At 34.8% G+C, this 25,848-nt stretch overlaps 3 protein-coding genes across 4 annotated transcripts; 1 reads left to right on the forward strand and 2 right to left on the reverse strand.

Moving 5' to 3' along the window:
* The first annotated feature begins 25 nt into the window (after window positions 1–25).
* On the forward strand, window positions 26–4,385 carry LOC107864622. Its single transcript, XM_016711048.2, has 3 exons — window positions 26–1,810; window positions 3,193–3,735; window positions 4,067–4,385. The coding sequence occupies exons 1-3, from the start codon at window positions 923–925 to the stop codon at window positions 4,163–4,165; spliced, it is 1,530 nt and encodes a 509-aa protein (XP_016566534.2). The 5' UTR covers window positions 26–922; the 3' UTR covers window positions 4,166–4,385.
* A 2,531-nt stretch (window positions 4,386–6,916) lies between these two features.
* Window positions 6,917–18,065, reverse strand: LOC107864629 (golgin candidate 6). Its single transcript, XM_016711060.2, has 20 exons — window positions 17,975–18,065; window positions 17,700–17,767; window positions 17,416–17,468; window positions 15,451–15,578; window positions 15,302–15,354; window positions 13,792–13,938; window positions 13,631–13,704; window positions 13,474–13,543; window positions 13,319–13,372; window positions 13,120–13,215; window positions 12,448–12,498; window positions 12,283–12,369; window positions 12,037–12,150; window positions 11,883–11,954; window positions 11,421–11,606; window positions 11,100–11,203; window positions 10,822–10,870; window positions 9,516–9,581; window positions 8,436–9,194; window positions 6,917–7,622 (listed from the first exon to the last, which is right to left on the reverse strand). Exons 2-20 carry the CDS (start codon window positions 17,721–17,723, stop codon window positions 7,098–7,100), a joined length of 2,712 nt encoding a protein of 903 aa, XP_016566546.1. The 5' UTR covers window positions 17,724–17,767; window positions 17,975–18,065; the 3' UTR covers window positions 6,917–7,097.
* Window positions 18,066–20,769: 2,704 nt separating this feature from the next.
* Window positions 20,770–25,133, reverse strand: LOC107864644 (homeobox protein BEL1 homolog). 2 transcript variants are annotated; one of them, XM_016711076.2, is made up of 5 exons: window positions 25,002–25,133; window positions 23,502–24,388; window positions 22,663–23,057; window positions 22,141–22,201; window positions 20,770–21,633 (listed from the first exon to the last, which is right to left on the reverse strand). In XM_016711076.2, the coding sequence occupies exons 2-5, from the start codon at window positions 24,330–24,332 to the stop codon at window positions 20,977–20,979; spliced, it is 1,944 nt and encodes a 647-aa protein (XP_016566562.2). In that variant the 5' UTR covers window positions 24,333–24,388; window positions 25,002–25,133; the 3' UTR covers window positions 20,770–20,976. The 2 variants fall into 2 exon arrangements, with proteins under 2 accessions (XP_016566562.2, XP_047270421.1); XM_047414465.1 differs by having other exon boundaries at window positions 24,843–25,011.
* Window positions 25,134–25,848: the final 715 nt, after the last annotated feature.

Consider the following 25,848-nt stretch of genomic DNA (forward strand, 5'->3'; position numbering starts at 1 on the left):
AGACTCACTTTTTTTTTTCTAAATTACACAGGACGCATTTTTTTATTTTTTTTTAATCAAATTATGGTTTACCAAAACGAGACTATATATTTTTTTTCACTGCGAAAAAGATGACAACTTTAGCTAAAGGACTCTCTTTTCCTCTTCTCCCTCTTAGCTGTTAACTGTGCGAGTAAAAATTCAGCTGAGTTGCAGCCTCCTTCCTTCATCTTCTTGATAACACCATTCCCCCAATGCATGTTTCCCCCTCCTTTCCCTTTTTCCCTAAAACCCCTCAATAATAATTCTACATATTCAAATACCCTTTTCTCTCTTTTACCAGATCCACCACAAGTTTTCTCAAAATCTTGTTTTTTTTTCAAATTTTAGCCTAAGGTTGTTGAAACATCTTCATGTTTTAAAAGCCACGAATTGTGTTTTTTTTTTTTTTTTACATATTCAGACACCCTTTTCTCTTTTTTACCAAATCCACCACCCACCTCCTAGAAATTTTGCGAAAACAAGAATTACAAATTTTTGCCTAAGGTTCTTGAAACATCTTCGTTTCATTAAAGCTAGGAATTTGCCATTTTTTTTAACATATTCAGACACCCTTTTCTCTTTTTTATCAAATCCATCACTCACCACCTCATAATTCTGCAAAAAAAAGTTTTTTCTTTCTTTTCAATTTTTAGCAATTTTAGCCTAAGAACTTGTTCCCTTAATGTGTTCTTGAAACATCTTCATATTAAAAAAGCTAGAAATTTTGTCAATTTTTTTTACATATTCAGACGCCCTTTTCTCTTTTTTTTTATCAAATCCACAACTCATCACCTCAGAATTTTGCAAAAAGATAGCAATTTTAGCTGTTCCTTAAATGGATTCTTGAAAAATTCTTGTTTTTGTTTTTCATTGTGTGTGTTATTTGTGGTTGTGAAGGAAAATGAAAGTGACTCAGAAAGAAAAAGATTCAGAAAAAATCATCTGGGATCAGATGAGAACTTCTTCTGGGTCACAACAAAATCGAGCTTTACCAAAGCTAATGGTATGGCTAGTTCTCTTTGTTTCGGCCACTTATATTGTTTACACACTTAAGCTTCTTTCCAGAAGTTCTTGCAATAACAATGACAATGTTTTTAGCAATGATTTGGTTATTCATGCTTCGGAAGTTAATTCAAGTAAACCAAACATGCCCTTGTTAGTTAACGATGACCCAGTGGAGGAGAAGACCGGGCTGGAACATATAGTTTTCGGCATTGCAGCATCTGCAAAGCTCTGGGATAAGAGAAAAGATTATATTAAACTATGGTGGAAAAAGGAGGAGCAAATGAGAGGCATTGTATGGTTAGATAAACCTGTGAAAATGGCGAAAGACGATAGGGAAAAGTTACCGGAGTTGAGAATATCAGGTGATACTTCCCGGTTTCTGTACAAGAACCGGCAGGGTCACCGGTCAGCTATACGAATATCGAGGATAGTATCGGAGACATTGAGGTTAGGAATGGAGAATGTGAGGTGGTTTGTTATGGGAGATGATGATACTGTGTTTGTTACTGATAATTTAGTGAGGATTTTGAACAAGTATGATCATAATCAGTATTATTATATTGGGAGTTTAAGTGAGAGTCATTTGCAGAATATTTATTTTTCTTATAGTATGGCTTATGGGGGTGGTGGATTTGCTATTAGTTATCCTTTAGCTAAAGCACTTGAGAAAATGCAAGATAAATGTATTCAAAGGTATCCTGGTCTTTATGGTTCTGATGATAGAATGCAGGCTTGTATGGCTGAACTTGGTGTTCCACTCACTAAAGAAGTTGGCTTTCACCAGGTTAGTTTTTTTTTTTTTTTTTTTAAAGTTGATTTTTTGGTATTCAAAAACTTGGATTTTTGTTACCATATGATGTTTTTTGTGCTTTGATTATCGTATTATTTTGCTGTTGTTAATGTTTAGGATCCTTCTGATGCTTTCACTTTTGTTAATTATCCTTTTGGAATGCTTTGGGCTGTTTTTTTCTAGAGGGGTTTCTATTGGAAACAACCTCTCTACCTCTGAGGTAGGGGTACGGTTCGCGTACACTCTCCCCTCCGCAGACCCCACTTTGTGGAACTACATTTGTTCTGTTGTTGTTGGTTTATTTAGTTGATATCTACTTTGATTTGCTGCGTTTGAGGGTCATTCGGGAACAGCCTCTCTACCTCCACGTCGTAGGGGTTAGGTCCCATACACTTTACCCTTCCCAGACTGGGTATGTTGTTGTTGGTTTATTTAGTTGATTTATGATTTTTTGTTGTTTCTGCCTACAATGTATTTGTTCAGGGGTGAATCTTGAATGTATGTATTTTTATTTGTATGATTTGTTTTACCATTTTGACTATGCAATGTTGTCTATACTTATATCTGACAACATCTCAGTATCTCACATGTTGGTCTTGTAAATCTGGTAAGCATTGTTGAGTACTTTTCACTGCATTCTTACAATTGATAGTGGGGTACTCTTAAATGACTCTTAAATCACATCACATGTGTCATGTGTGTGTCTGCTTACTGTAAGTCACAAGAAGAAGCTGGTGACTCTGTGACAAGTCAAAGAATCAATTGTCACATGTGTGCCAAACTCGCAGAAGAAGAAAGCGAAGGTGGTAGTAGAACCATGGAGACTTCTATACTACTTAAAGATGACTCTTTTATGTGAAAGAAAAGGGGAAGAAGATTCCTTTATTAGGCAGTTGAATTAAATCTGCTTTCTTGGCAAAATATGGTTGTTTGTATTGTTTTTCCCGTTTTTACTCTTTTTAACATCCGGTTGAGTTGTCCATGAGAAAGTGTTTATGTTAGTGATGAAGTCTGGGATATTTTGGGGTGGAATGTGGAATGTGGAATGTAGTAGTAGTTGCTTGTAATTGTTAAATGAAGCTTTTTCTAAAAAAAATCATGTGTGTAATGAAAGATAAAATCAATTGTTGGATTCTGCATAGAATGTCCTAAATGGTTCGTCTAAATTTGTCTTTGTAAGCAGAAGACGTTATAATCTGTGTGTTCTTGTTTATCAGTCTCTGTCTTGTGCAACTGTGAATTTATATCGTTTTATTGTTTTTATTGCATCACGGAAAATGTTGGTGAAAAAAGTAAATCCACACTGTATTTTGTATTTTGTTAAGTCATTTTACTAAAGACCTATCTGATTATGACTTTGTGGTGATGGGATGCAGTACGATGTGTACGGGAACTTATTTGGTCTGCTAGCATCACATCCAATAGCGCCATTGGTAACATTGCACCATCTTGACGTGGTGGAGCCAATCTTTCCCAATGTGACTCGAGTGCAAGCATTACGGCGTCTTACTGTTCCAATGAAGCTCGACTCGGCTGGTCTTATGCAGCAATCCATTTGCTATGACAAAGCTAACGGTTGGACCATATCAGTGTCGTGGGGATTTGCAGTTCAAATATTCCGTGGGGAGTTGTCCGCCCGTGAGATGGAAATGCCCTCAAGAACTTTCCTGAATTGGTATAAAAGAGCAGATTACACTGCATATGCTTTTAACACGAGGCCTGTTGCGAGGAATCCATGCCAAAAACCGTTTGTGTTTTATTTAACAAACGCCAAGATGGATCCTTCCAGCAACCAAACGATGAGCCAGTATACCCGACATCGAGTTCCTCATCCAGCCTGCAAGTGGAAGACGACAGACCCTGCTGGTGTTGATCGCATTCAGGTTTACAAGAAGCCTGACCCACATCTATGGGATCGGGTAAGTTCCTTTTGTAAATTAGCTTGTTTTTGCTTCATAAACATCGATGATTTATGCAACCCAAGTGTTTCTCAATTGTGTTCTTTGCTGTGGGAATACCTGCTCTTCGAGTGATATCAGGTAGGAAAAAGCGTATCCTGTTAAGTGTTAAGGGTCGATTTGAACTATTACCTTACCAAAACAAAGAAGAAAAAGAGGTACAAGATCTTGAAATCTACCTAAACAGCGGAACCAGCACATGGTTATGAGAAAAAATTGTAGTTAATTTCTTTTATGAAGTAGCCAATTGTTCTGTACATATAATTAACTGTTGTATTTTGATATTTGGCAGTCTCCAAGGAGGAATTGTTGCAGAGTCTTAAGCTCAAAGGGAAAAAGCATGGTGGTGGATGTAGGTGTCTGTAGGGAGGGTGAGGTTAGTGAAGTATGACGATGTACAACTCTCGAGCCTTTTCTCTCTTTGTATTGTCTCCCAATTGATTCTCAAATGTATTTCTTCATTTGTTGAATTAACGTGAAATTTTCTTGGTTCCATCCAAGTTTCACTTATGACCACTACATTTAGGGAAAAGATGAGCTAATGTAAAATATCCCAGTTATGCACTAGATATCTTATATGAGTTATTAATGTAGCATAGTTTTTTCCAGTATCTTCGGTCTTTATTTCCCTTTCTTGGTTCCAAAAGTCTCCTGAGTTATTTAACATGGAGATCCTATTCGTCTTCCTTACGAAGTATCTCCCTCTACTTTTTTTGGTAAAGTTGATTTGCATCTTTGAAGCGTTGAAGCCGACAAATTCTCTTGAAGATTCAAAGGTATTTTTATATGTGCTGTTTAAAGGATTTCTGCGAAATTCCTTGAGAAGGAATAATTTCTCAGGATAAGGTAAGCTGCATGACATGATCAAAATGAAAGGATTTCTTGTGTTATATAACAAGATGAAGGTGGTATGTAGTAGCATGCAAGCTATGTTGCGTGCATTTTTGGAGGATCTGACAAGGTGTGACAACGTTTTTGGAGAGTCCGACCAACATGCACGCAAGATCATGCTAATGTCAAATGTTAAATGGGACTCTATTTGACTATGAAACATTTGCAAATTGGAAAAGATCAAATTATTCTAGCTTCCTCCATAGTCTTCACTATAGGGAACTGGAATTTTTCTTTATCTTAGTGGTACCTTTCCACAAGCGCACTTTTATATATTACTCCCCCGTTTTAAAAAAGAATGACTTACTTTTCTTTTTAATCTATTTAAAAAAGAATGACCCCTTTCATTTCAACTTTTCACATGGCATGATTAGGACCACAAGATTAAAGGACATTTTGGTACATTTGACACAACTTTAATTTAAGGCCACAAGATTCAAAAGTTTCTTTATTTTTTTAAACTTTGTGTCAAATACAGTATTGTTTTGTGTATCTATCATTGAGTTTGTCAAATATATTTGGACTTTGCTATGTTGGACAACATTTGTCAAAGACAGTTCTTGGTCCTCACCTACAACATCAATGATTTATTCTTTTATTTATTTGAAAAAATAGAGTGTGGAGCATATTGGTTAGTAAAATACTATTGAAAAATTTGTCTCCATCAAAAAAGTGAATCTTGAATTAATTATTCAGCAATAAAATGATGTAGGGACACTCACCTACTCTTGACACTAGTTTGAAATTATGGCCTATAGATTACTGGCTGTTAATTATGGTACAATATGTATTTATGTTGCTACAAGAAAGTGTGGTGCTGCTTTGAAAATTATGTCATTTGTCAAATGCCATTGACAACCTATTCAAAATTGGATCCAGTAAAAGTGTGTTGTGTTAGGAGTATTATTTTGTTGACTAATATAACTTGAGAAAATAACAATTTTTTAGTATGTTCAAAGTAGCACCTTAAGTATTATTTAAAGCGGTTTTGGTCCCTTAGATTTGCAGAACATGAACACTTTTGGTCTCTTGTCAAATATTACACTAAACAAATAATAGATAGAAATTGTCCAAGAAAGTTGTACCTATGATTAAAAATAACAAATTTTATAAAATGTACTTCTTGATGTGAGGAGTTGATAAATATGTTCTATTTTCACAGTTTTAGTTAAATAAATCTAACACTTGAAGTTTAATAAATACTATGACAAAGACAAAGTGCAAACACTTTTGACAAGCCTAAAAGTAGACAAAAATTGCTCCAAGTGATGTTCAAGAACTATGTTTAACTTACTACTAGAGATAAGGATCATCTTCACCCTTTTACCAAAATAATTTTAAGGCCAAAATTGTATATAGTGACATTATAGCATATCAATAAAATGTATATTAGGTAAAGTAACAAAAAGTCAAAGCTATTGTGATGTGCGTTAGGTCAAATTAGTGGGAAAGGGAAAGTGGGGGTGGGCAAAAACACAACATAGAAAACATGATTCCATATACTAGGAAATTGTGTGTCCTAGGTTTCAACTTTTCTTAGGCCAAAAAAAGAAAAAAAAACAAAAAACAAAAACCACATATGCCTTTCTTTTATGTCAAACACACAACATTGAACTTTGTTTATTCTCCATATAGTTCTCTAGCTAGATACACCAGTAAGATATTCAGTATAATCTTTCAACTTGAGATGCTCTGTACACAAACCTTACCTCGATAGCATAGATAAGTCCAACTAATAACTCTAGGAAACACGATTAAAATTCAGAGGATCGACAAGTAGAACGCAAGGAACAATTCATCATGAAGTTGAAAATTTACGAGGGTTTCAAACTCCATGAATTGTTTCTTAGTATGAACTCTTACAAGTTCAAAATATAGAAACAATTCACGAGGTTCAAATCTTTATAATTTTTTGTGTTTTATATAAGGGCGTAATTGTTTAAATTATTTTCGCATTAGTGGCTATTGACCTTATTACGTCTTAACGCGAGACAAAAACTCATTGCATACTGATGTTTAAACGACTAAACTGGTACCAGATTTTGATTCATTTTAGACAGGCAACAGAAAGTGACCACCACCAACAAACCCAGTGTATTCCCACAAAGTGGGGTCTGGGGGCAACAGAAAGTGACCAACCAGAGAATAATGCCCGAATGGACAAAGAGCAGGAAGCAAACCACCCGCCTCTAGGAGGGAAGTTCAGGGGTTAGAGCGAGCGTGCCCGACTCATATGCAGTTTCTGCTCTGAAAGAAGATGGTTTACATATTTGGTTCAAGTATCAAGTTATGTTGGTGGAATGAATTTTTACAATGTACAACATGTGCACCACAAGGAAAGAAAAGAAGGGGGAGGGGGATAGGGGAGAGAAAAACTAAGAAGAAATACAATGAAATGAATTTACTGGAGGAAAAAAAAAACATCAGTAAAACTAGTCGTCTTCATCTTCATCAGCACCAACATCATCACCTATGTCTTCCAACAATTTGTCTACGTCTTCACCTAGCTCTCTCAGCCTATTGCTAAGTTTCTCCACTTTGCTCTGTTCTTGTCCGAGGCACACGAGCAAATCATTCAGTTCAGCTTCACTCTCCTTCAGAGCTTCTTCACGTGCTTCTTCCTTCAATGCCTCGATGTCTCCACTCTTTAAAGCTTTTACTTCTTTTTCTAGTTGGAAGTTGGCTTGTTCCAGGCTGTTGTATGCATCAGACAAGCTTTTAAGATCAGATTCCGTCTTCCCAGCTAAGTTTTTGTACGTTGAAGCTTCCGATTCAGCCTTGGCCTTATCTGCCTTTAGTGTCTCTATACGTTGTGAAGCCTCTTGAAGATCTCTACGCAGAGTCTCCATCTGAACTCTGTCTGAACCTCCACTGACTTTGCGCTCAAGTGGGGATGAGTTGTTCCCACCAGTTTTGGCCAGATCCTCAGCTAAAGTGGCATTCCGACTTAATAGATCCTTTTTTGCAGAAAATAGGGCAGGTAAATATTGTCAGAAAGTATGAAACTGCTTAAAGTATACATGCATCCCGACTATCCAAAAATCAAAAAGAGAGCTGCTCAAAAGTATGAAATGCTAGTTTTCCTAGTGTCTGGCAGGTCGCATTGGAGGATAGGTGCACAGGAAGTTGGAAGTACAAAAGAGCAAATTACTCGACTAAGATTCAACAACTTTTAGCAATATGACTAGCATTCATTTTGAAAATTTAACACAACGGTTTATGAGTAGAGAGAGCCAGTACTTTTAAAATAGTGCAGACTCCGAAGAGGGCTTATTAAGAAGCAAAGTTTTACTTTCAGCAAAAGGATACAAAAAGAATTACACCAGTCAAAAATCACATAGGTAAGATATACTCTCATAAATGCAGCATCAAAATAGAGCAACTCACTGAGGTACCTGGAGGTCCATTTTAGTAATAATGGTCCTACAAGTAACTTTACCTTTCTTAAACTTATCAAAAGAGAAGGTACTTTAACTTTCTTAAGTTGTCGTGCTGCAGTTTTAAATCATTAGAATAAAGATGACTGAATTATTTTAAAAATTGCCATGACAGTTTCCCTCAAGTAGATTGAGTTTTTACTGAAATAGAATTCTCAAGTGAATTATCACCGGCTTTGCTTAATAATGAATTTTATCCAGCAACTGAGACCCTAACTGTGCATACAAAACTATATTCAGATGTAAAAATAGTAAGATGCAAATAATTCTAAGCTTGTACTAAACGAACAAAGTGCATTTACTAGGCACATAATTTATCCGAAAAGTCCTTACCTGTATCTCATGGCACTGCTTCTCCACAAAAGTCTTCAGCCGCATGATATAGTCAACATCATTCTCCCCACTCCTTTTTTCAAGTTCAGCTGGCACCACGGTCACCTGGCTCTTTGGGCTGCTGTAAGCTTCTACCATCTTTTCTCTAATATCAGCCTCTAAGCGCTTCAAAAAATACACGAATTGAGAATCAAATACTGATGTAAGCATAGGATGCTCATTCTTTTGATCAGATGATTCATTTCCACCATCTTCAATCTCAGCCATACTAGCAGCATTAGATCTTGTCAATGGTTTATGTGGCAAAAATGGCTTAGCAGATGTGAAAAGATCGCTTTTCTGCATTTCGTCAAACTTTAAGAAGTACGATGTGAGCCCAACTTTTTGGCTTATGGCATCAACTATGCTATAGGCATCCTTTCCACTAGCATTGCTTTTATTGTAGATTACACATTCCCCTAATAGTACAGCAGCCAATCCCCTTACACTAACAGTTGTGGTAGGATTTGAGACCAGCTCCAGCAAATACGTTAAGTGAGGACGTGAATCCAGGAAGCATTGCACCGCATTTGGACAATCAGAGAGCCAAATAATTAGCAGTTTCAGGATAATGGGTTGAACAAACACATTCTCAGATGCGTTTGATTTCCCGTCTTTAGTCATAGACGAGGCAAGAGCCAGATACTTCACCATACGGTGTAACAAAGGCTCCGGGCCTCCTAGAGTAGGCGTAGGTGCTTCAAGTTCAATTTGCAGAACCTGCAATTCACTTATATGTTATAACCAAAGAATAAGGTAGCAAAACTTATGTATGCTATAATTCTTATCAAATATAAGGTGTATCTTGCTGTATCTATGAAATGAAAGTGAATTCTAACAACACAAAACATAATAGTTCGGCACGCACACAATACTGAAAGCAACAATAAACAACATAGGGTGCTGTAAAACTATTGACAACAACACCCCAAGATGAAAAGACCGTATCTTTTTGTTCATGTGTTCATGAAAGAAACCTCTTTTACTCAAGATTAAGGAAAACATTTCTGGATGGTGGGAACTGGGAAGAACTTTGCATACCTTTTCCTTGCATTGGTTATTACCCTTGATGACATGCGAAAGAACACTGGCAGCTCTAGAACAAGTCTGCATATTAAAAGTTAACATGCTGAGTCAATGACAACATGACAATTAATGCTCCAAAGACGCATACTGAAATTCCTGAATCAGTAGATATATCCTGAGACTTGAGGGGAAGCACCATTTTTCAAAATCTTTTGAGACAATTATTCAACACATATTTAAAGTTAAGTAAACAAGGATTTTGCTTTCTTTCTTCAGAATTAACGTGACCTATTTTCCCAGACCCATGGTTATCCAAAAAAAAAAAAAAAAAAAAAAAAACCGCGACATATTTTAGTAATTCCATGATCCATGTGCTGGTGAGAAGCGGGTTTACGGGTTCTGATCGAGAAAAGATGATCGGAAGCATGGAGAGAATCTAGAATGTGCAATACTCTTGTGAACAGATATATACCATGCCCAGAACGAAAATGAAGTAAAATGACAACAGATTCAAGAAAAATAACAGGTCAATTTTCACCTCTAACACAATTTTCTAATTCACGTGGAAAATGATATCAGGAAATTGAAAAACATTTTGGAACAGGACAAGCAATAGTGTAGACTTTAAGCTACACATGTGATGCCCTTCAAAATACTATCACCATTTTTAAGCAAGACGATTAAGAGCAACTACGTTTGGATAGCATATTACACTAAATTAGGTGAATAAGCATTTAAAAGGACTATTTAAAATGTGAAAAAATGATTTTGTTACCGTAGAGAACACTGCATCAAGATTGAAATTATATATATCTCCTCATAAAATTAACAATAAAAGAATAATCCCCTCACAAATTTACGGACTAAATAACTATCCTTTTTTGGTACTACAATCTGATATAATCTTTTTGTTTCGAATAAGTGTTTGATATCATCTTTTTTCTACATACAACACAGTGAAAATGATTTCTAGAATTTTTATATGAAAATCTCATGCACGGTTCTGTAATAGCGATGGGCACTGTATTATGTGTAACTTTCTACAACTTAAGAAGTATATCACAAGGAAATTACGTCTAAGGTTAGGTTAGGTAAGCCTTGCCAACTGTTTCTCGTCCATGAACTGAAGGATTATGCATAATGAATCATGTGTACTGGACGAAGCTAGGGACCTCAACTAATAGTCTTGCAGATGTAAAAAATTATAAACTAATAAAGATCAAGCATTAAAGTGTCTATTTTGCAACTTTTTCAATAACAAAGTGTCCATTTAAAATTTCCAGAGAACCACCGAGAAAGTGTATAGAGCCTATGACATTACCTCAAGATCACCTTCATTTTCACCTGTAGTAAGACCATGTAGAAGCATGCTGCCAAGAAAAACAAGAAGAGAAAAATAGAGATGGGGGCCTGAGATGTAAAAGTCATTTAGAAGCAAATTGAAGTGCTCCCTTTTCTAATTTTTAATTTGAATGTGTTACATGTATTTATGATATGATCGGGGGGGGGGGGGGGGGGGGGGGGGGTGTAAGTGAACACCTTATTCAATGAGAAGACATTGCGAACACTCTAAGAAAAGCTCTCAACAGCATAGATTACCTTCCAAATGACATGTTAATATCCTCCTCAACAGGGGCATGAATCATTGACTGCGGCTGCAGAATTAGAGTAGATGCCAACATTGTCTGGCCATCCGGATTTTGCTGCACCAATCACACAACATAATTTTAAAAAATGGTACACTTCAAGAAAGCATGATGCAAAACTAAAGACCCAACAAAGGAGATAGTAACGGAAGCTCCGTCGAACAATATCTAAATCATTCTGAAAGCATAACATACCACTGCTTGAAATATCTAACCATTACACAAGAACTCAGTTTTTTTTTTTAACCATTAAGCAAGAACTCAGTTAAGATACCTGACAGAAGTTCTTAAAAAGATGGTCAGCTGCCATGAATTCTTGCTTACTAGAAGTGCGTAAAAGTATCCGGAGGACAGAATTCAAAGCAGGCTCTAAATCTGGTTCCTCTCCGAGCCTTTTGCTTGCAATTTCTTCGAGATTCTTGGGGTGATTAGCAATCAGATCACCAATGCAATGAAGTGCCTGACATCGACAAAAGCCATTTTGAAGAGATAAAGCTACAAGAATCAACTAGCCATCAGCATGCCAGCATCTACAGTGGACAATGTTCACTACATTATAATGCAAATTGAATTTGAAGTAGACAAGTCGTAGTAGTCGGCATATCTCCTCACCCCCTTATACTCTCTTTTCTTTATTTTGCCTAACCAACTATTAAGAATGCAGAAAGAAACCATGAAAGTTGATTAATTAGAAAAGAAATCATCTACTTAAAGGCATCAAGAACTAGTAACTCACCGTACAACGCACTGGAACTGGAGCCCATTGACTTTCAACTCCTAACATGAAGAGATGGTCCAAGACCTTTTTCTATAATATCAATCAGATAAGTTAGGAAGGTAATGCAATTGTCCAAACATAAGCAGTTCTCAAATTGATAGAAAGAACAAACCTGAACCAAAACGGTTTTATTAGTCAGCTTATTTGAATCTCTGCCAGGATCAGTTTCTGGGCCACCCATGATTAGCAAATTAATGGTTTCTAGCACACTGAGTAGATTTATTGTCTACTGGCCAATCATTTAAGGCAAAGAAATGAGAAAAGCCGGTAAGGCTTGGTACATGAGAAAATCATATCAGCAGCACATTAATAATATGTGAAAAATGAAAGAAGAAAACAAATGGATTATGGGTTTAACCTTCTGCTGCGTAAATTTGTAGGTCGTCCCTCTTAGCTTCAGAACTGATAGCAACTGATCAAAGCCCATAGTCTCTCTAAGTAATACCTGCAATAGATTCATAGTATGTACTAGGAAAATTAAAATTATGAGTAAAGAAAATTGGGGAGGCACCCAGGCTGATACCTGATTTGATGCACTATTACGGAGGAGATTGTTCAGCAGTTCAAGACAGTCCTGAAGAATTCCCAAAGTAAAAGCAGCAAAAGGTTTCGAATAAATGTTCAATAACAATGAAATGATCAGAAATAAGTTAATATTATTATATCCACATTTTCTAGGAACCCAGATGCAAGTGCACTTGTAACACATTTATAGGCAAAACTAGAAACCAAAAAATAAAAATATTTACAATAAAGAATGATGGGCAACTTTCTCAAAAAAAAAACAAACAATAAAGGTGATTGAATGCCAGGAAAGGTTAGAACACGACAAAAGTTCTGTTCAGATAAGGAATGGACAAGGTAAAAAGGCAAGATAATTACAGACTACACAAGTTCAAAGCCTTCGAACAAACTCCAGCATGATTAGCCAATAATAAGAGTTGCTTAGTTACGAAATATATATACCAAAATCAGCATGAATTCAAGTGAAGAACCCAAAATATTTCAATGATAGTTGAAGTGAATTGAGAACATGCTGACTGAAAAATGATTTTTTACAGCTCCACCAGAAAATTCACTGGATTGTTCTGTTAATGAGGGGATGTGAATGCAACACAGAGTCATCTAAGTTTTCCAATCTCTACTATTCTACAAAATACATTTTAGACATAAGCTTAAGATTACTTGTCCAAACCTGCACAACAACTCCTCCTTCTGAACCTCCCTCCTCCTTTATGATGCTGAATATCTTCTCAAAAGCACCTTCAAAGACCACAATTTTTTGAATTTCCTGTAGATTTTAAAGAAGTTAGGCCAAATGCTAAGCACAAAGTAAGTAAAATTTGAAAAGATTTAGAACAGAGCAGCCACCAAGGAAAGGAAGCAGCACTCACTTCAGCCTCACGGGTCAAGTAAGTCAGAAGTAACAGTGCCTCATTTCGTATGACCTTCAAGACATGCCAAAGTTAGAATCCCGCGAAGAAAAAAGCATAATAATTATTTTTGAAATTAAAAAGAGCATAATACTTTTATCATTTCCAGTTCATACCTCACGATCCATAAGCATATCCATCAGCCGCGTGATACCACGGGGAATGCTAAGAATAGCTTCCTGTAACCTGAATATTATTTCAGCATGTTGTCGCCTCAAAATGGGTTTATAAACAAGTACTTGAAACAATATGCAGTGGAAGTACTAAACATACCTTTGTGGAGAATTAGTTAGGAGGGCCGTTAAAAGTTGAAGTGTATAGTATCGTACATAGAAATCCTCCTCTGACTGCCAGAGTATTAGATCAGCCAATTGCAAAGAGATTACTCACTATACAACTAAAACAAGCAAGAACAATAGCAATAACATGCTTACCAACAAATTTAAGAGAAGAGAGATATTATCTACTTCTCTGGAAAGCAAGTCACTATTCATCAAAGTTGGCTGAACCTCATTCGCTGGCCCTTTTGCATGATCAATTGGACTTAAAGCACTCACAAGAGTTTCCAGAGCCCCCCTGACCTTCAAGCACCCAATATGAGTAACTTTTAGCGCTGAGTGAGATGAGGAGGTAATAATGTTGCGTAAAATGTACATCAATTGTGAAAAAGAGGACCTTTTCAGTAAAAAGTTAATGCTGTGTATTAATTTTTGACAAAGTAAAAAGTAGCAGGCCCTATCATGCATGGATAAACCAAAACACTAATGCACTAGATCTTTCAAAAGTAAATACCTGTAGTCCCAAACTTTAAAAACGAAAAGAAAGGGTTCCGCCAACATTGTTGAGATTGTTCCACAAAGTTTTTAGTTTGAGATAGTGTCTACCAAGAATTGGTCTTTACCAGTAGAAGACCGCACAGTTTGATTGATAACACAAAAAAAATTCCACAGTGATAGTGCAAAAGATCTCAAGGATTAGGAACTTGAAAATTATTTTAAGAAGACAGATCAACTATGGAAGATATTTCTCAATGAGGGAAATCATGTGGGCTATGCCAATGAGAATACCTGAACTTCTAGCTTGTTGGAACAGAAACATAATCTCATAAACCAGAAAGAAAGATGGAGAATTGTCCCAGCTTGCATTTAGTGGACAATTTGGAAGAAAGAAATCAAAGGTGCTCTGAAGATAAATGCAGTATTATATAGAAGCTGAAGATGCAGTGTCTAGTCATTTTCTATTTTTGGTGTAAACGAGTACCTAGAAGATCTTGAATCCATTTTTGATGTTTTAGATTCCTTACTAGAATACAAAGGATTGGAATCCTTCCTGTACTCCACATTGTAATTACGGGTGACTGCACATGTTGCTTGCAGTCTGTTTTAAAGAAAGTTACCTCCCCCTTCCCCCACAAAGAAAAAAAAGAAAAGAAAAGAAACTGTAGTTCTCACAGTGTTCCCTTCCCTCTGGTTAAGTCTCTTTAGAACAAAACCTAATATTAGTAGTACTTCTTAAGAAAAAGAAACAAAAACTTAAGGTAGAAAGGAAAGATCTTAAAAAGCAGCCAGCGCATAAATTACTATAAGCCGTGTTTCTTTTCCTTTTGGAACCAGTGAACAGATACGTGTCACGCAAAATCATCACCAGCAGTAGGTAATGAAACTTAGTTACCGACTACATTAACAACATTAGTCTTTAACACAAATAGTATTAATTTCACTCTAACCGTCAATATGTTCATTCAAGTCAAATTTACAGCGATCATTGGTTCCATACAAGCAATAAAGCATCCAATTAGCTAGCACTGTACAACAGACATCATGAAAAGAAGTTTCTACAAACATATAGCTTGAACTTTTATGCCCATAATACAAAGAATGCATAAACCCCACTAAAATAACATTAACATATCTTAGTTTTAAATTGGCAACAAAGCAATTGTACCATCTCAAAATCATCACGCTCCTCCTTTAAGACGCTCAAGATGACTGGGAATCCTGCAAGAAATAAACGATTCAAATAATCATCATTATATGATGGTGAAGAAAATAGGAACGGAATTTGCATGTAGATAATAAGATATAGACACTAACCCATTGCTCCAAAGGCCATTTGTCCAGCACGACTTTCAGAGACAACAGACTGAAGTTCAAGCATAGCAGCTCTCCTGTCCTCAGCCAGCACACCGTTGCTAATCCGGTCAAGCAAGCGCTCGACATAGCTATTGGTAAAGACAACAAACTAAATTAGTCAACATGCTAGACAAGTTAGTCTAGACTGCAACATGGAAATTGTGTTGTCCTAACTTAAGAAAAGAAAATAGCAGCACAAGATAATCAGCTGGACAATCTAAGGAAAAAACTTAATTTCCAGGGTCATAATGTCTTAAGCAATTCCCAACTCTAGCGAGAAGATATTTGTTCCAATCATACTGGATATATAAGTACTGCACATGATCTCTACCAAGTCTCACATTTTATGGATGCTATAAACACTTAACCCATCAAGAATTGATTAAAAAAAGTATTTTCCTGAATTCAAAGTGATTAAATACAGACCAGAATCTATTTTCCTGCCGAAACTGGATCATTTATGTTACTATCTTTTCTTTGTATGGTTATTAGTTTAAAAGGTTTTGTCTTGATCACCGAGAATTCCTCCAAGACGAGCAGCAACAGCTTGAAATTTGAAGGACGATGGGTCCGTCCATCTACCTTTTTTCACATATATACCAAGCATTTGTCATATGATTGCTTACCACTAAACCAAAGTCCTATAGGTTTATTTTTAGTATTATTTTCTACTGAGAGGGGGAAGAAAAGAGATAGGATCCTAAAGATCAATCAAATAATCCAAAGCATTATGTAAGCTTGGGAAAATCAAGTTCCATATTAGGGTACGATGACTATTTGGATATCAAACTTCAAAGTTTTCTGTTTCATACTGAGATAGCTAAAGAGAAATAAATTATCATTGAAATGTGGATGCTAGAATTTCCATGCCTCATTTGACTAGTCAATTATTAGAGCAACTTTTGGCCTTCTCTGTATTATTGTACTTCTTTGTATATGTTTTGATCCTTTTGGCCAATCAAAGTGATTTAACAGCACTGGTTAGTTACAATTATATTCATTTATGTACTTCATGGACGATTTGTGCCCTTTCTACACTCTTCCACAAATAATCTAAATACTATGTTTTCTCAGAGCATGAAGACTAAAAGATGAAATAACAAAAGATGAACCAGGAATTCAGCAGAAACAACAACAAAGAAATCTCACCCGAAAGGACATACAAACACAAACATACACAGGTGAGTGACATGCATAGGATGAAGAAAGGGAGGAAATGTTTCCTGTATATATTTAGCTTCCATTTCAACATATTTTTGCATTTATAACTTCGGTGGGAATACATTTACAGAAGCTACTACTTCGCTAAGGGCCTAATTGACCCATTTTGAAAATTTTCTGCATTACTAGACATTCATTCTCCGTATTAACTTCACTAATACAGTTTAAATCAAATTATTCTTTTTAGCTGTGTTCAGGAGTTCCCTGGACCTCATTTATGGGATCACCTTGGGTATGTCGTTATTATCGTTGTTGACTGAAGTATCAATTTTTTCAAATGATCGAGTGTCGTCCAAATGAGTGAAATGGATATTGAGCTATGTTGCCCGGACTCTTCAAAAAGGTCAATGGGTGTGTATCCTACTCTTCAAAAATGTCTACGGATTCGTGTCGCATTCTCCAAAAGTAGTGTATTATTAAAGAATCCAAAACGGGTGCGGCAAGGAAAGTGAAGGGTCTACACAACTTAGGTATCGAGGATTCATATAGCCAACCCCAACTAACTACCTCAGAGGTGAGATAGAGAGGCTGTTTCCGACAGATTCCCCGCTCAAGATAAGACAATCTAGAAAAGGACTAGTAAAAGGACAAGATACAATAGAAATTACCACACCCAATAATACCATACGACAATTCATAAACGCACAACACAACTTATCCCATTAAAGCTATCAAATACATGAATTTGATCAAACAAAAACTTACCTATCTTCAGTTGAGCCGGAGTTTTCATTACGAAACACCCTTCCTACTACCCCCTGCAAAACAAAACATTTCAATCAAATCAATCACACCTAACCTATCTTCCCCGGACTCTTCAAAATTGTCAATGGCTGCATGTCAGAGCTTTTGGACAATCCGACACAGGTGCAGCATTGAAAGTAAAGAGTCCGCGCAACTTATCAAGTAACTAAACAATATCAAAATTCATCAGCCATACATCATATATTTTCCATTAAATAATAAATCACCAAAAAAAAAAAAAAAACCTGGTATTTGGCAACTAAGTCCATTCGTCTATAAGCTGATCACAATTCACAATAGGTCAAACCGAAACCTAAAATTCGAAAAATTAATGATAATTTGAGATTATTAATATCGATCAAATACAAGTGAATTATTCTCTATGAAATTCAAAGTTATAAAGGGACTATTGACTTTGTCATTGAAAGCAAAAAAAAAAAAAAAAACACTTTTCTGTGGGGAAAAAAAAGGAAGGATGAAAAAGTTGAAGGGCCAAAGTGGAGTGTTCCGAGAGTTTTACCTGAGACAAAAGATGAATCAGATCGCAGAGAGGAAGTGAACAAGGGAGAAATAATAGAGACAGAAAGAAGAGAAACCGGAGGAGATTAAATGGATCGGGTCAAAACAACCAATTGGGCTAATTTGAACTGGGCCCATCTCTGTAACTCTGTTTCTATTCACTTGGGCCGGGCTTATTTCGCGACGCCAACTGCATTAGGAAAAATAACATAAATATACACTTTAACTTACCATATTACATAAATTTTCACCCTTACAAATTAATTATATAAAATTTCAACTAATTATATATCTTCGTTGGATGTATCGAGAGCTAATTATATATCTCAACAAACCCAAATTTGAAAAAATGTATCGGGAGCTAATTATGTATCTTTATAAAAGAAAAATATATCTTCGTTGGATGTATTATGTATCTCGACAGATCCAAAATTAAAAAAAAATGTACCGGGAGCTAATTATTATCATTACAAAGAAAAAATGTATCTTCGTTGAATGTATCGGGACTAATTATGTATCTCGACAAACCCAAAATCGATTTTTTCACTAATTAAGCAAAATGTCAAAATTTTCTATTTGATAAATGTAGTTCATAAGTTTACCTATTTAGGTAATTATGCTTTTTTGGAGTTTCAATTCTAAAGCATTGCAAATGAGAATATATTTGACTCCAACGAATTAAATTGATATAATTAGAGGTGATTCCAAAATAATATTACTTTCTGACAAAGGAGCATCAATACATAAAGTGGTACTGTCACTACTGGGATATAATAGTAATAGGCAAATCTAAATCTCTCCTTTCAAAAATTTTGTTTGAAAACCTTATTTTAGGATTCTTAATAATTCAAATTTGCATTTACTTTAGTTATCATTTATTGAAATTTTATTCTCCTTTTGTCCTATAATTAACTTTTTTTTTTCTCACTTTTTAAGAGTAAAATAAAATAAGGTTTCATCAAGTTTGTAAATGTTGTTATCCAAGTGAACTGTCATTAAAACGTTTTTTCTTTGCTCCTAATTTTGTTATAATATTTTGCTATCTGCATTCACATAAATTTGGGTTAATTATAAATTAAATTCCCCATTCAAAATTAAAAAATAAATAAATATGGTTATATATTTCCCTTTGCTAGAAAAGATATACGTATAAAGATATTGATATCATGAAAAAAATGGAAAGTATGTAAAACAAACCGTAGAAACAGAAAAAAAGCAATAAACATAATGTTCTGAAAATAGAATATTTTGCATGTGCAGAAATAAACTCCCAACTACCAGCCATTTACAACCTTATAATTCAGCTGTGGAAACAATATATTGCAAGAAAAATAACATAAACATACACCTTAACTTACGTCTTTACGTAAATCCCCATCTTTATAAAATAATTATAAAAAATTCAACTAATTATGTATCTTCGTTGGATGTATCGGGAGTTAATTATGTATTTCGACAGACTCAAAATCGAAAAAAGTGTATTGGGAGCTAATTATGTATTTTTACAAAGAAAAAAAATATTTTCATTGGATGCATTATGTATCTCGACGGACCTAAAATCGGAAAAAAGTGTATTGGAAGCTAATTATGTGTCTTTACAGAGGAAAAAAAATGTATCTTCGTTGAATGTATTAGGAGCTAATTATATATCTCGACAGATCCAAAATCGAGATTTTCAACAATTATACAAAATGTCAGAATTTTCTGAAATACAGTTCCAAACTGTTGGAATTTATGTTTTTTCTTAGAATATAATAAGTAATTAAAAAGAAAAATATGTTGTTTCTTCATCAATAGAATTTATATACATGGTTAAATTAATTAAACTCCCATGCACGTTCTATAGTACAGTAAGCAAGTCAAATTTCATTTAGCAATAAAGCTCTGTATCATAGTAAGCATTAATATAAAAAGATTGAAAATTAGCTGAAAATTACTAAATATAATCTAAGCTAACTATAAATATAAAGAGAAAAGTCATTGAATAATGTACAAAAAGCAAGGTGTCTTCCAATTTCTTTGACTATTACGATCCGAGCTCATATTACGTATTGTCTGTTTTAGTGAATTTATTTGTTGGGCTATGAAATTATCGTGCCCAATAAGACGTGTACCATATAAACTTGTGACGTTCCTAATAAAACTTTTCATTTTCTTCTTCTATTCTAATGGAATACGTCTACGGTATAATTACATGCTCGCTTTCTTCGGAATCTTGTTAGTTCTAAAAGTCTGTTGGTCCTTCTCTTCGACTCGTCCTCCATCATGTACGTCACATAATTGGACTATGTACAATTATGAAATAATGATATTTTTCTAGTTTCTGTTGGGTAGTCTTAATCTTGATAATTGAGAGGCTAACTGATTTTGCAGCTTAATTTAATTCTCTTTGTACCAATCCCAGAAAACAAAAAATCTCCAAAGTATCCTCACAAAATTAAAATTGAATTATTAGAACCACACATGATCCCATCAATTATGCTACCAAATAATATCAAACAAGAAAGAGAACAACAACAATAGAATACGTACCAAGTGTACGTAATTGCACAAGTGGGGTGATCTGTTTCAATTAGACCCTCATCTAGAAATCGAGATAGAGATTTATAATAATAGCCTTTTTTTTTTTTTTTTTTTTCACATTGCAAAATCTATATATACTGATATTTGCTTCAATATACTGGCAATAATTTGGATGCATGGTGGTAACAACTTACCATGATTTTCACAAAAAATTAAAGCTATAGCATCCAAGAATCACCAGCTATAGAAACAAAATTCATGTCACCAAAAATACCTAAAAAAAATAATTCCAAAATGTAGAATTTTTCATAATTGTATATGATTCCAAATCACTTCTTTTAATCTATACCCCATGCATGTTGCAACTACTAGCTAGTACTACTAAATATCTACCTTGCTATCATCACCAATAATAATTCATCAAGAACCAATTATATAATAAGGTCCAAAATCAAGAATATATATCTCCTTGTTGTAATTTTAACCAGCTAAATCATGAAGAAGTTGTGCCCCCATCAAGTTTCTATAAGGCAAATTCTGATTTTCACTGTCCAAAAGTGATGAATATTGAACTTGATCATCTCTAGGATTCATGTAAAAAAGTGAACTTTGATGATGATGAGGTGGTTGTGATGAAAATGTACTTAACCCCATTGATCCACTTCCACCATGTTGTTGTAATCCCAATGTTAAAGAAACACCCCCTCCAACTCCAAGATGATTCTTGTTACTCATTCCTCCATGGTCACCACCAGTACCATAGGCCATATTTGTTGAAAAATCTAGCTCTATCGCGCCAAACGGTTGACCTCCACCTCTTACTCCATAGGTTTGAACTTGATGATGATGGTCATGTTGATCAAGGGAAGTTTTGTTGGTATGATCATTTTTCTCATGAGGGTGATTTATGATGGAAGATATACACTCAGAGTCAATGCTTACAAGATTTGGCTTTTGTTCTTGATCAATGTGTGACTGATGAGGATTATTTTGATTCATAACATTCATGTCATCAAGGGCTTTTGATCCATTTGGAGATCCAAGATTCTCTTCTTCTTCTTTAGTTTCTTCTAAGTACATTTCTTCCACCATTGGCTTCCATAGTCTTACCCTTGCATTAATGAACCAATTGGACACCTAACCAAAAAGAAAGAAAATGCATTATTGAATCTTACATGCATGACATGACTTTGTAAAAGACAAATAGTTCGAGCTATATATATGTACTGACAGTGTAAACAATCAAATCTGCTTAAGAGCTTAAGATAGAGCGTAAATTCTATGCACTGACGATTATATCAAAAAGATTTGCACCATCAGATCACTTAAAAGACAACTACATGTAATTCCCAATGCAAAAAGTAATAGCCAATGGAAAACAATCTTCTATAGTGGGTCAAAATAAAATCTTGATACTGTCACTCTATCATGTGCATATAACTTAAACTCCACAGTACATCTTTATGATAAGCAAAAGTGTGTAACCTGATAAAAACGGCAAGTGTAAAAAGTCTTTATACTTATATAACATAAGTTCAAAGACAAGAGAGCTATATTTTAAAAAATTCTTGATTGCATTATTAATAATTTCATATCATATATGGAGAGTAATTAAATAATGTTATGGTTGAGAAAGGGACATGCCTGACTTCTTGAAAGACCAGTCTGACGAGCTAAAATGTGTTTATCAACATCACTTGGGTACCTGCAATATTTCCATAAAGAAAATAAATAAATATATTTTGTACTTGGTACCATATAGTTTGAAAATATATTGTACTTTAATTTCTATGTGATCTACAGCAGTAACAAATTATGAAATCAACAAAAATTCTGTCTGTAGGCAGTGTGTTGTGAGGTAGTAGTATATATATATTAGTATAGTTAAAACCGACAAAGGAAAAATGAAAAAGGAGTCATTGTATCAACAAATTGAGAGTCACTCCCAAGATATTTAGCTATTTTTGTGAACAATGATTGACGGCCCATGGAAAGATCCTTGGTACTAGAACTACCAGTGGGGTTATAATGTTTCTCCTTTTTAATTTTTATTTTTTAGTAAAAAATAGCCATCAGATGTATAATATACGTCTGATATACAGTTTGTTTTTGAGCGATGGCCGAATGTGTTAAGCTGAATTCATAAAATTTAAATCTTGGACTTACGGGTGAAGAAAGTGTTCAAAGAGCCAAGCGCGGAGAACAGAAACTGATCTTTCTGGGAGACCGCGCTGTGGTCTCCAAGGGTGAGTTTCCATCATGTTCATCTGTTGAAAAGCCTTTTGTTGCCTTAGAGTTTGATCAAGAACTCTAAGTCTTGGTGTTTCACCTCTTGTTGAACCAGGAATAAGTGTACTACTTGAACTGTCTTTTTCTCCCATGGCCTTTTTGGTTGCCTTAATTTGTGCCACAATTCCATCTCTTAGAAATCTAAAATGCCTTGACATGGCCCTTGATGCTAAAGATGAGTAGACTGTTGCTGCTCCATTTCCAGCCACTGCTTCAAATGATGATACAACTGCCTTCATTTGATCACAATAATGCTTGTACCTCCTATCCACCTACACATAAATAAGTAAACAGACATGTCCATGTAAAATCAGTGGAAAAAGTTAAGCAAAAAGATTGAATCTTTTTCTTCATCTCTTTTGCCTAGTGAATTATGAACAACAACAACAACAATAATAACGTACGCGGTGTAGTATCCCACAAGTGGGGTCTGGGGAGAGTAGAGCGTATGCAGACCTTACCCCTACTTTGGAAGGTAGAGAGGCTGTTTCCGATAGCCTGGTGAAGCATGAAACTTGCATGAGCAATGAATAAGAGTAGAGGGTTCTAGAAAACTAATGGAATAGTGAAATTGTGACCATGTGAGCATTAATGGAAAAGGGCCATTCAGTCTCAGAATTAGTTCAAGATTTGAACTTTGAAGCAACAAAGAGTTAAAAAAAGGCTTTTACTTTTTCAACTATTTCATGTCATAAAAGAGAATTTAAAGAATATACCTCTTCAAGCATTTGAAGCAATTTAGTTTTTCTTTTCTGAAGTTCTATGATGTCAAGGGACTGTAGTAAAAGTTGCTTTTTTGAAGTACTAGCACTCTCATGATCTTGCCATTGGTGGGGCTTCTGTTGTTGCTGCTGCTTTTGTACTTTTGATGAAGAAGAATGATCATCATTCTGCTTTATTCCAAGACTACAGAATTCACTGAGCAACGCCTGCGCTGGACCTAAGTATTTCGAGTCCCTAATCTGATGATGAAAATACCCTTGATGATTGTTTTGCGGTTGCAGATTTGCAGATTTACCCAAGAAACCATCATGTATTAGTCCTATTTCTTGCTGATGATGATGTCTTAGTTCAAAAGATTGTAGACCAATACTAGAAGGATTTGATGAACATAGTGATAATGAAAGTCCTTGACTTGGCCTTTCATTTCCTTCACATGGAAAAACACATCTTAAAGATGGATCATCATGCTGCCAATGTTCTGTTGCCACCAACATATTATTACCATGTTGGTAAAATTGTTCACTACTACTCGTATCGTTCTTGGATAAAGAAGGACCACCACCAACACCAGCACCAACGCCGCTATTACCTTTCCATAACATATGAGGATGAGGATTATCGTTTGTGTTAGGTAGAAACCCTATCATTTCCATACCAGAAGTCAAGTTATACATCTCAGGATTTGTTTCAAAACTTTGCATCTGATGATTAACCATATTTGGATTTGATGAATTACTACTATGACCATCAAACCAATAACCAGTATTAGTAACCATTGATAATCTTGGTTTAATCTCTTCACTTTCTTGATGATGACTAGCCATATATTATACGCACATAAAGATCTCAACTTTATCACTCTTTAAGTACTGTCATAACTCTGCAACAAACAAAAAATCCATCAAGATCCACATATATTTTATTAAAGCAACCCAAAAATAGAAAAAAAAAACATAGGTAGAGTGAAGAACATCAAAAGGTAAAGATCAAATGAACTAAAAATAAAGGGGTGGTTCTTTTTTCTTTTTTTTCTTTTTTTACCATCAAACTTTCCTTTTTTGAACATAAAGATTGAATTTTTACTTGTACCAACTTTTTCTTTCACATAGATAAATAGTTTAAAAAAAAAACTTCAAAACAAGAAACAAAAGGTGAAAAGAAAGATCAAGTGAACTAGAAACAAAAGGTTTCTTTTATTCCATGTTGCTCTCGCATTCTTCAAAAATGTCGACGGGTGCTTGTCTAATCCTCCAAAAATAGTTTATTTTTGAAAGATCCGACACGGGTACGCAAACATTTTTGATAGTCCACTCACCTTAGTTTTTATTAGTTACCTTTTTGAACAAAAAGTTTGAATTTTCACTTGTACCAACTTTTTTTTTGGACATAGATGACTAGTTAAAACTTCAAAACAAGAAAAGAACAAGTTTAAAAAAGCAATTTTATCTAAAAAAACCAAACAAGAAACATGGTGTACTATGAAAAAAACATACTTAGAAAGACAAGAAGAAGATGATGATGAGAAGAAGGAGAAAACATTATGGAAGTTCCAGAGGTTAAGGAGAGAGAGAGAGTGGCCTAAGGGGGTGTGTGATGATGACTTCTAAGTCATGTTTTCTCATTGTTATATGCTTTTTTGCTCTTTTTTAGTACTCACTTTTTTTCACCGAGTGTTCGGTATTTATATTGGAGCTCGATCGATTAAATTGGATTTGCATCGGAAAGTTTCACTCTGGGCAATAAAATGCTTTCTATCAAAGACGACTCCATACTCGAGGCTCGAAACAAAAATTTTTGCTTAAGAATAAATTAAAAGAGTACTTACCACTCGATCGAAAAATTTTTGGTGGTGTTATTTCTTACTTTTCTCTCTCATGCAAAAACAAGATATCTATATACGTACAAAATAGACTTCCTAGAAAGAAAATTAAATCAAATTAAATTTATGTAGACACTAGACAACCCTCCTCCTTCAATAATTAACCCTTAACCAATATAATTAAAAGACAACCTAAAATGAATTCAATCAATCTTCTTTAAAATATTATTTAAGTTATATCAGTATTTTAACATGATTTGAACTGTTTTTTCTTTTTTTTACAATCGAAGATTTATTAAAAATAATATTTTTATGTCTCAAGATAAGGGTAAGGTGTACATTTTATGCTTTAATTTGAAAATTTCACTCGTGAGATTACATAGTATGTTGTAGTGGTGGTAATCAGTTTTCTGTAATTATGTCACTTCTTTTTTCTTTTTTTTTTTTTAGTTTGTTCTAAATAGAATTATCTCTTTCTATATTTGGAAACAAGTTAGCTTTAAACTTTTCATTTTACCTTT

Source organism: Capsicum annuum, chromosome 1, assembly GCF_002878395.1.
Source record: "Capsicum annuum cultivar UCD-10X-F1 chromosome 1, UCD10Xv1.1, whole genome shotgun sequence".
NCBI classification, from domain to species: domain Eukaryota; kingdom Viridiplantae; phylum Streptophyta; class Magnoliopsida; order Solanales; family Solanaceae; genus Capsicum; species Capsicum annuum.

Bases quoted from the DNA above. Each gene is read 5' to 3' on its own strand.
- LOC107864622 (XM_016711048.2), top strand. From the start codon at position 923: ATGAAAGTGACTCAGAAAGAAAAAGATTCAGAAAAAATCATCTGGGAT. The intron at 1,811-3,192 runs GTTAGTTTTTTT...GATGGGATGCAG, and splicing joins AAGAAGTTGGCTTTCACCAG to TACGATGTGTACGGGAACTT. The intron at 3,736-4,066 runs GTAAGTTCCTTT...GATATTTGGCAG, and splicing joins ACCCACATCTATGGGATCGG to TCTCCAAGGAGGAATTGTTG.
- LOC107864629 (XM_016711060.2), bottom strand. From the start codon at position 17,723: ATGGACTTAGTTGCCAAATACCAG. The intron at 13,939-15,301 runs GTACAATTGCTT...GGGTGCTTGAAG, and splicing joins AGCGTGATGATTTTGAGATG to GTCAGGGGGGCTCTGGAAAC. The intron at 9,582-10,821 runs GTAATGTCATAG...TTTAATATGCAG, and splicing joins AAAATGAAGGTGATCTTGAG to ACTTGTTCTAGAGCTGCCAG.
- LOC107864644 (XM_016711076.2), bottom strand. From the start codon at position 24,332: ATGGCTAGTCATCATCAAGAAAGTGAAGAGATTAAACCAAGATTATCA. The intron at 23,058-23,501 runs GTATATTCTTTA...ATTTATGTGTAG, and splicing joins TGCTTCAAATGCTTGAAGAG to GTGGATAGGAGGTACAAGCA. The intron at 22,202-22,662 runs GTAAGTCCAAGA...GAAATATTGCAG, and splicing joins TTTGAACACTTTCTTCACCC to GTACCCAAGTGATGTTGATA.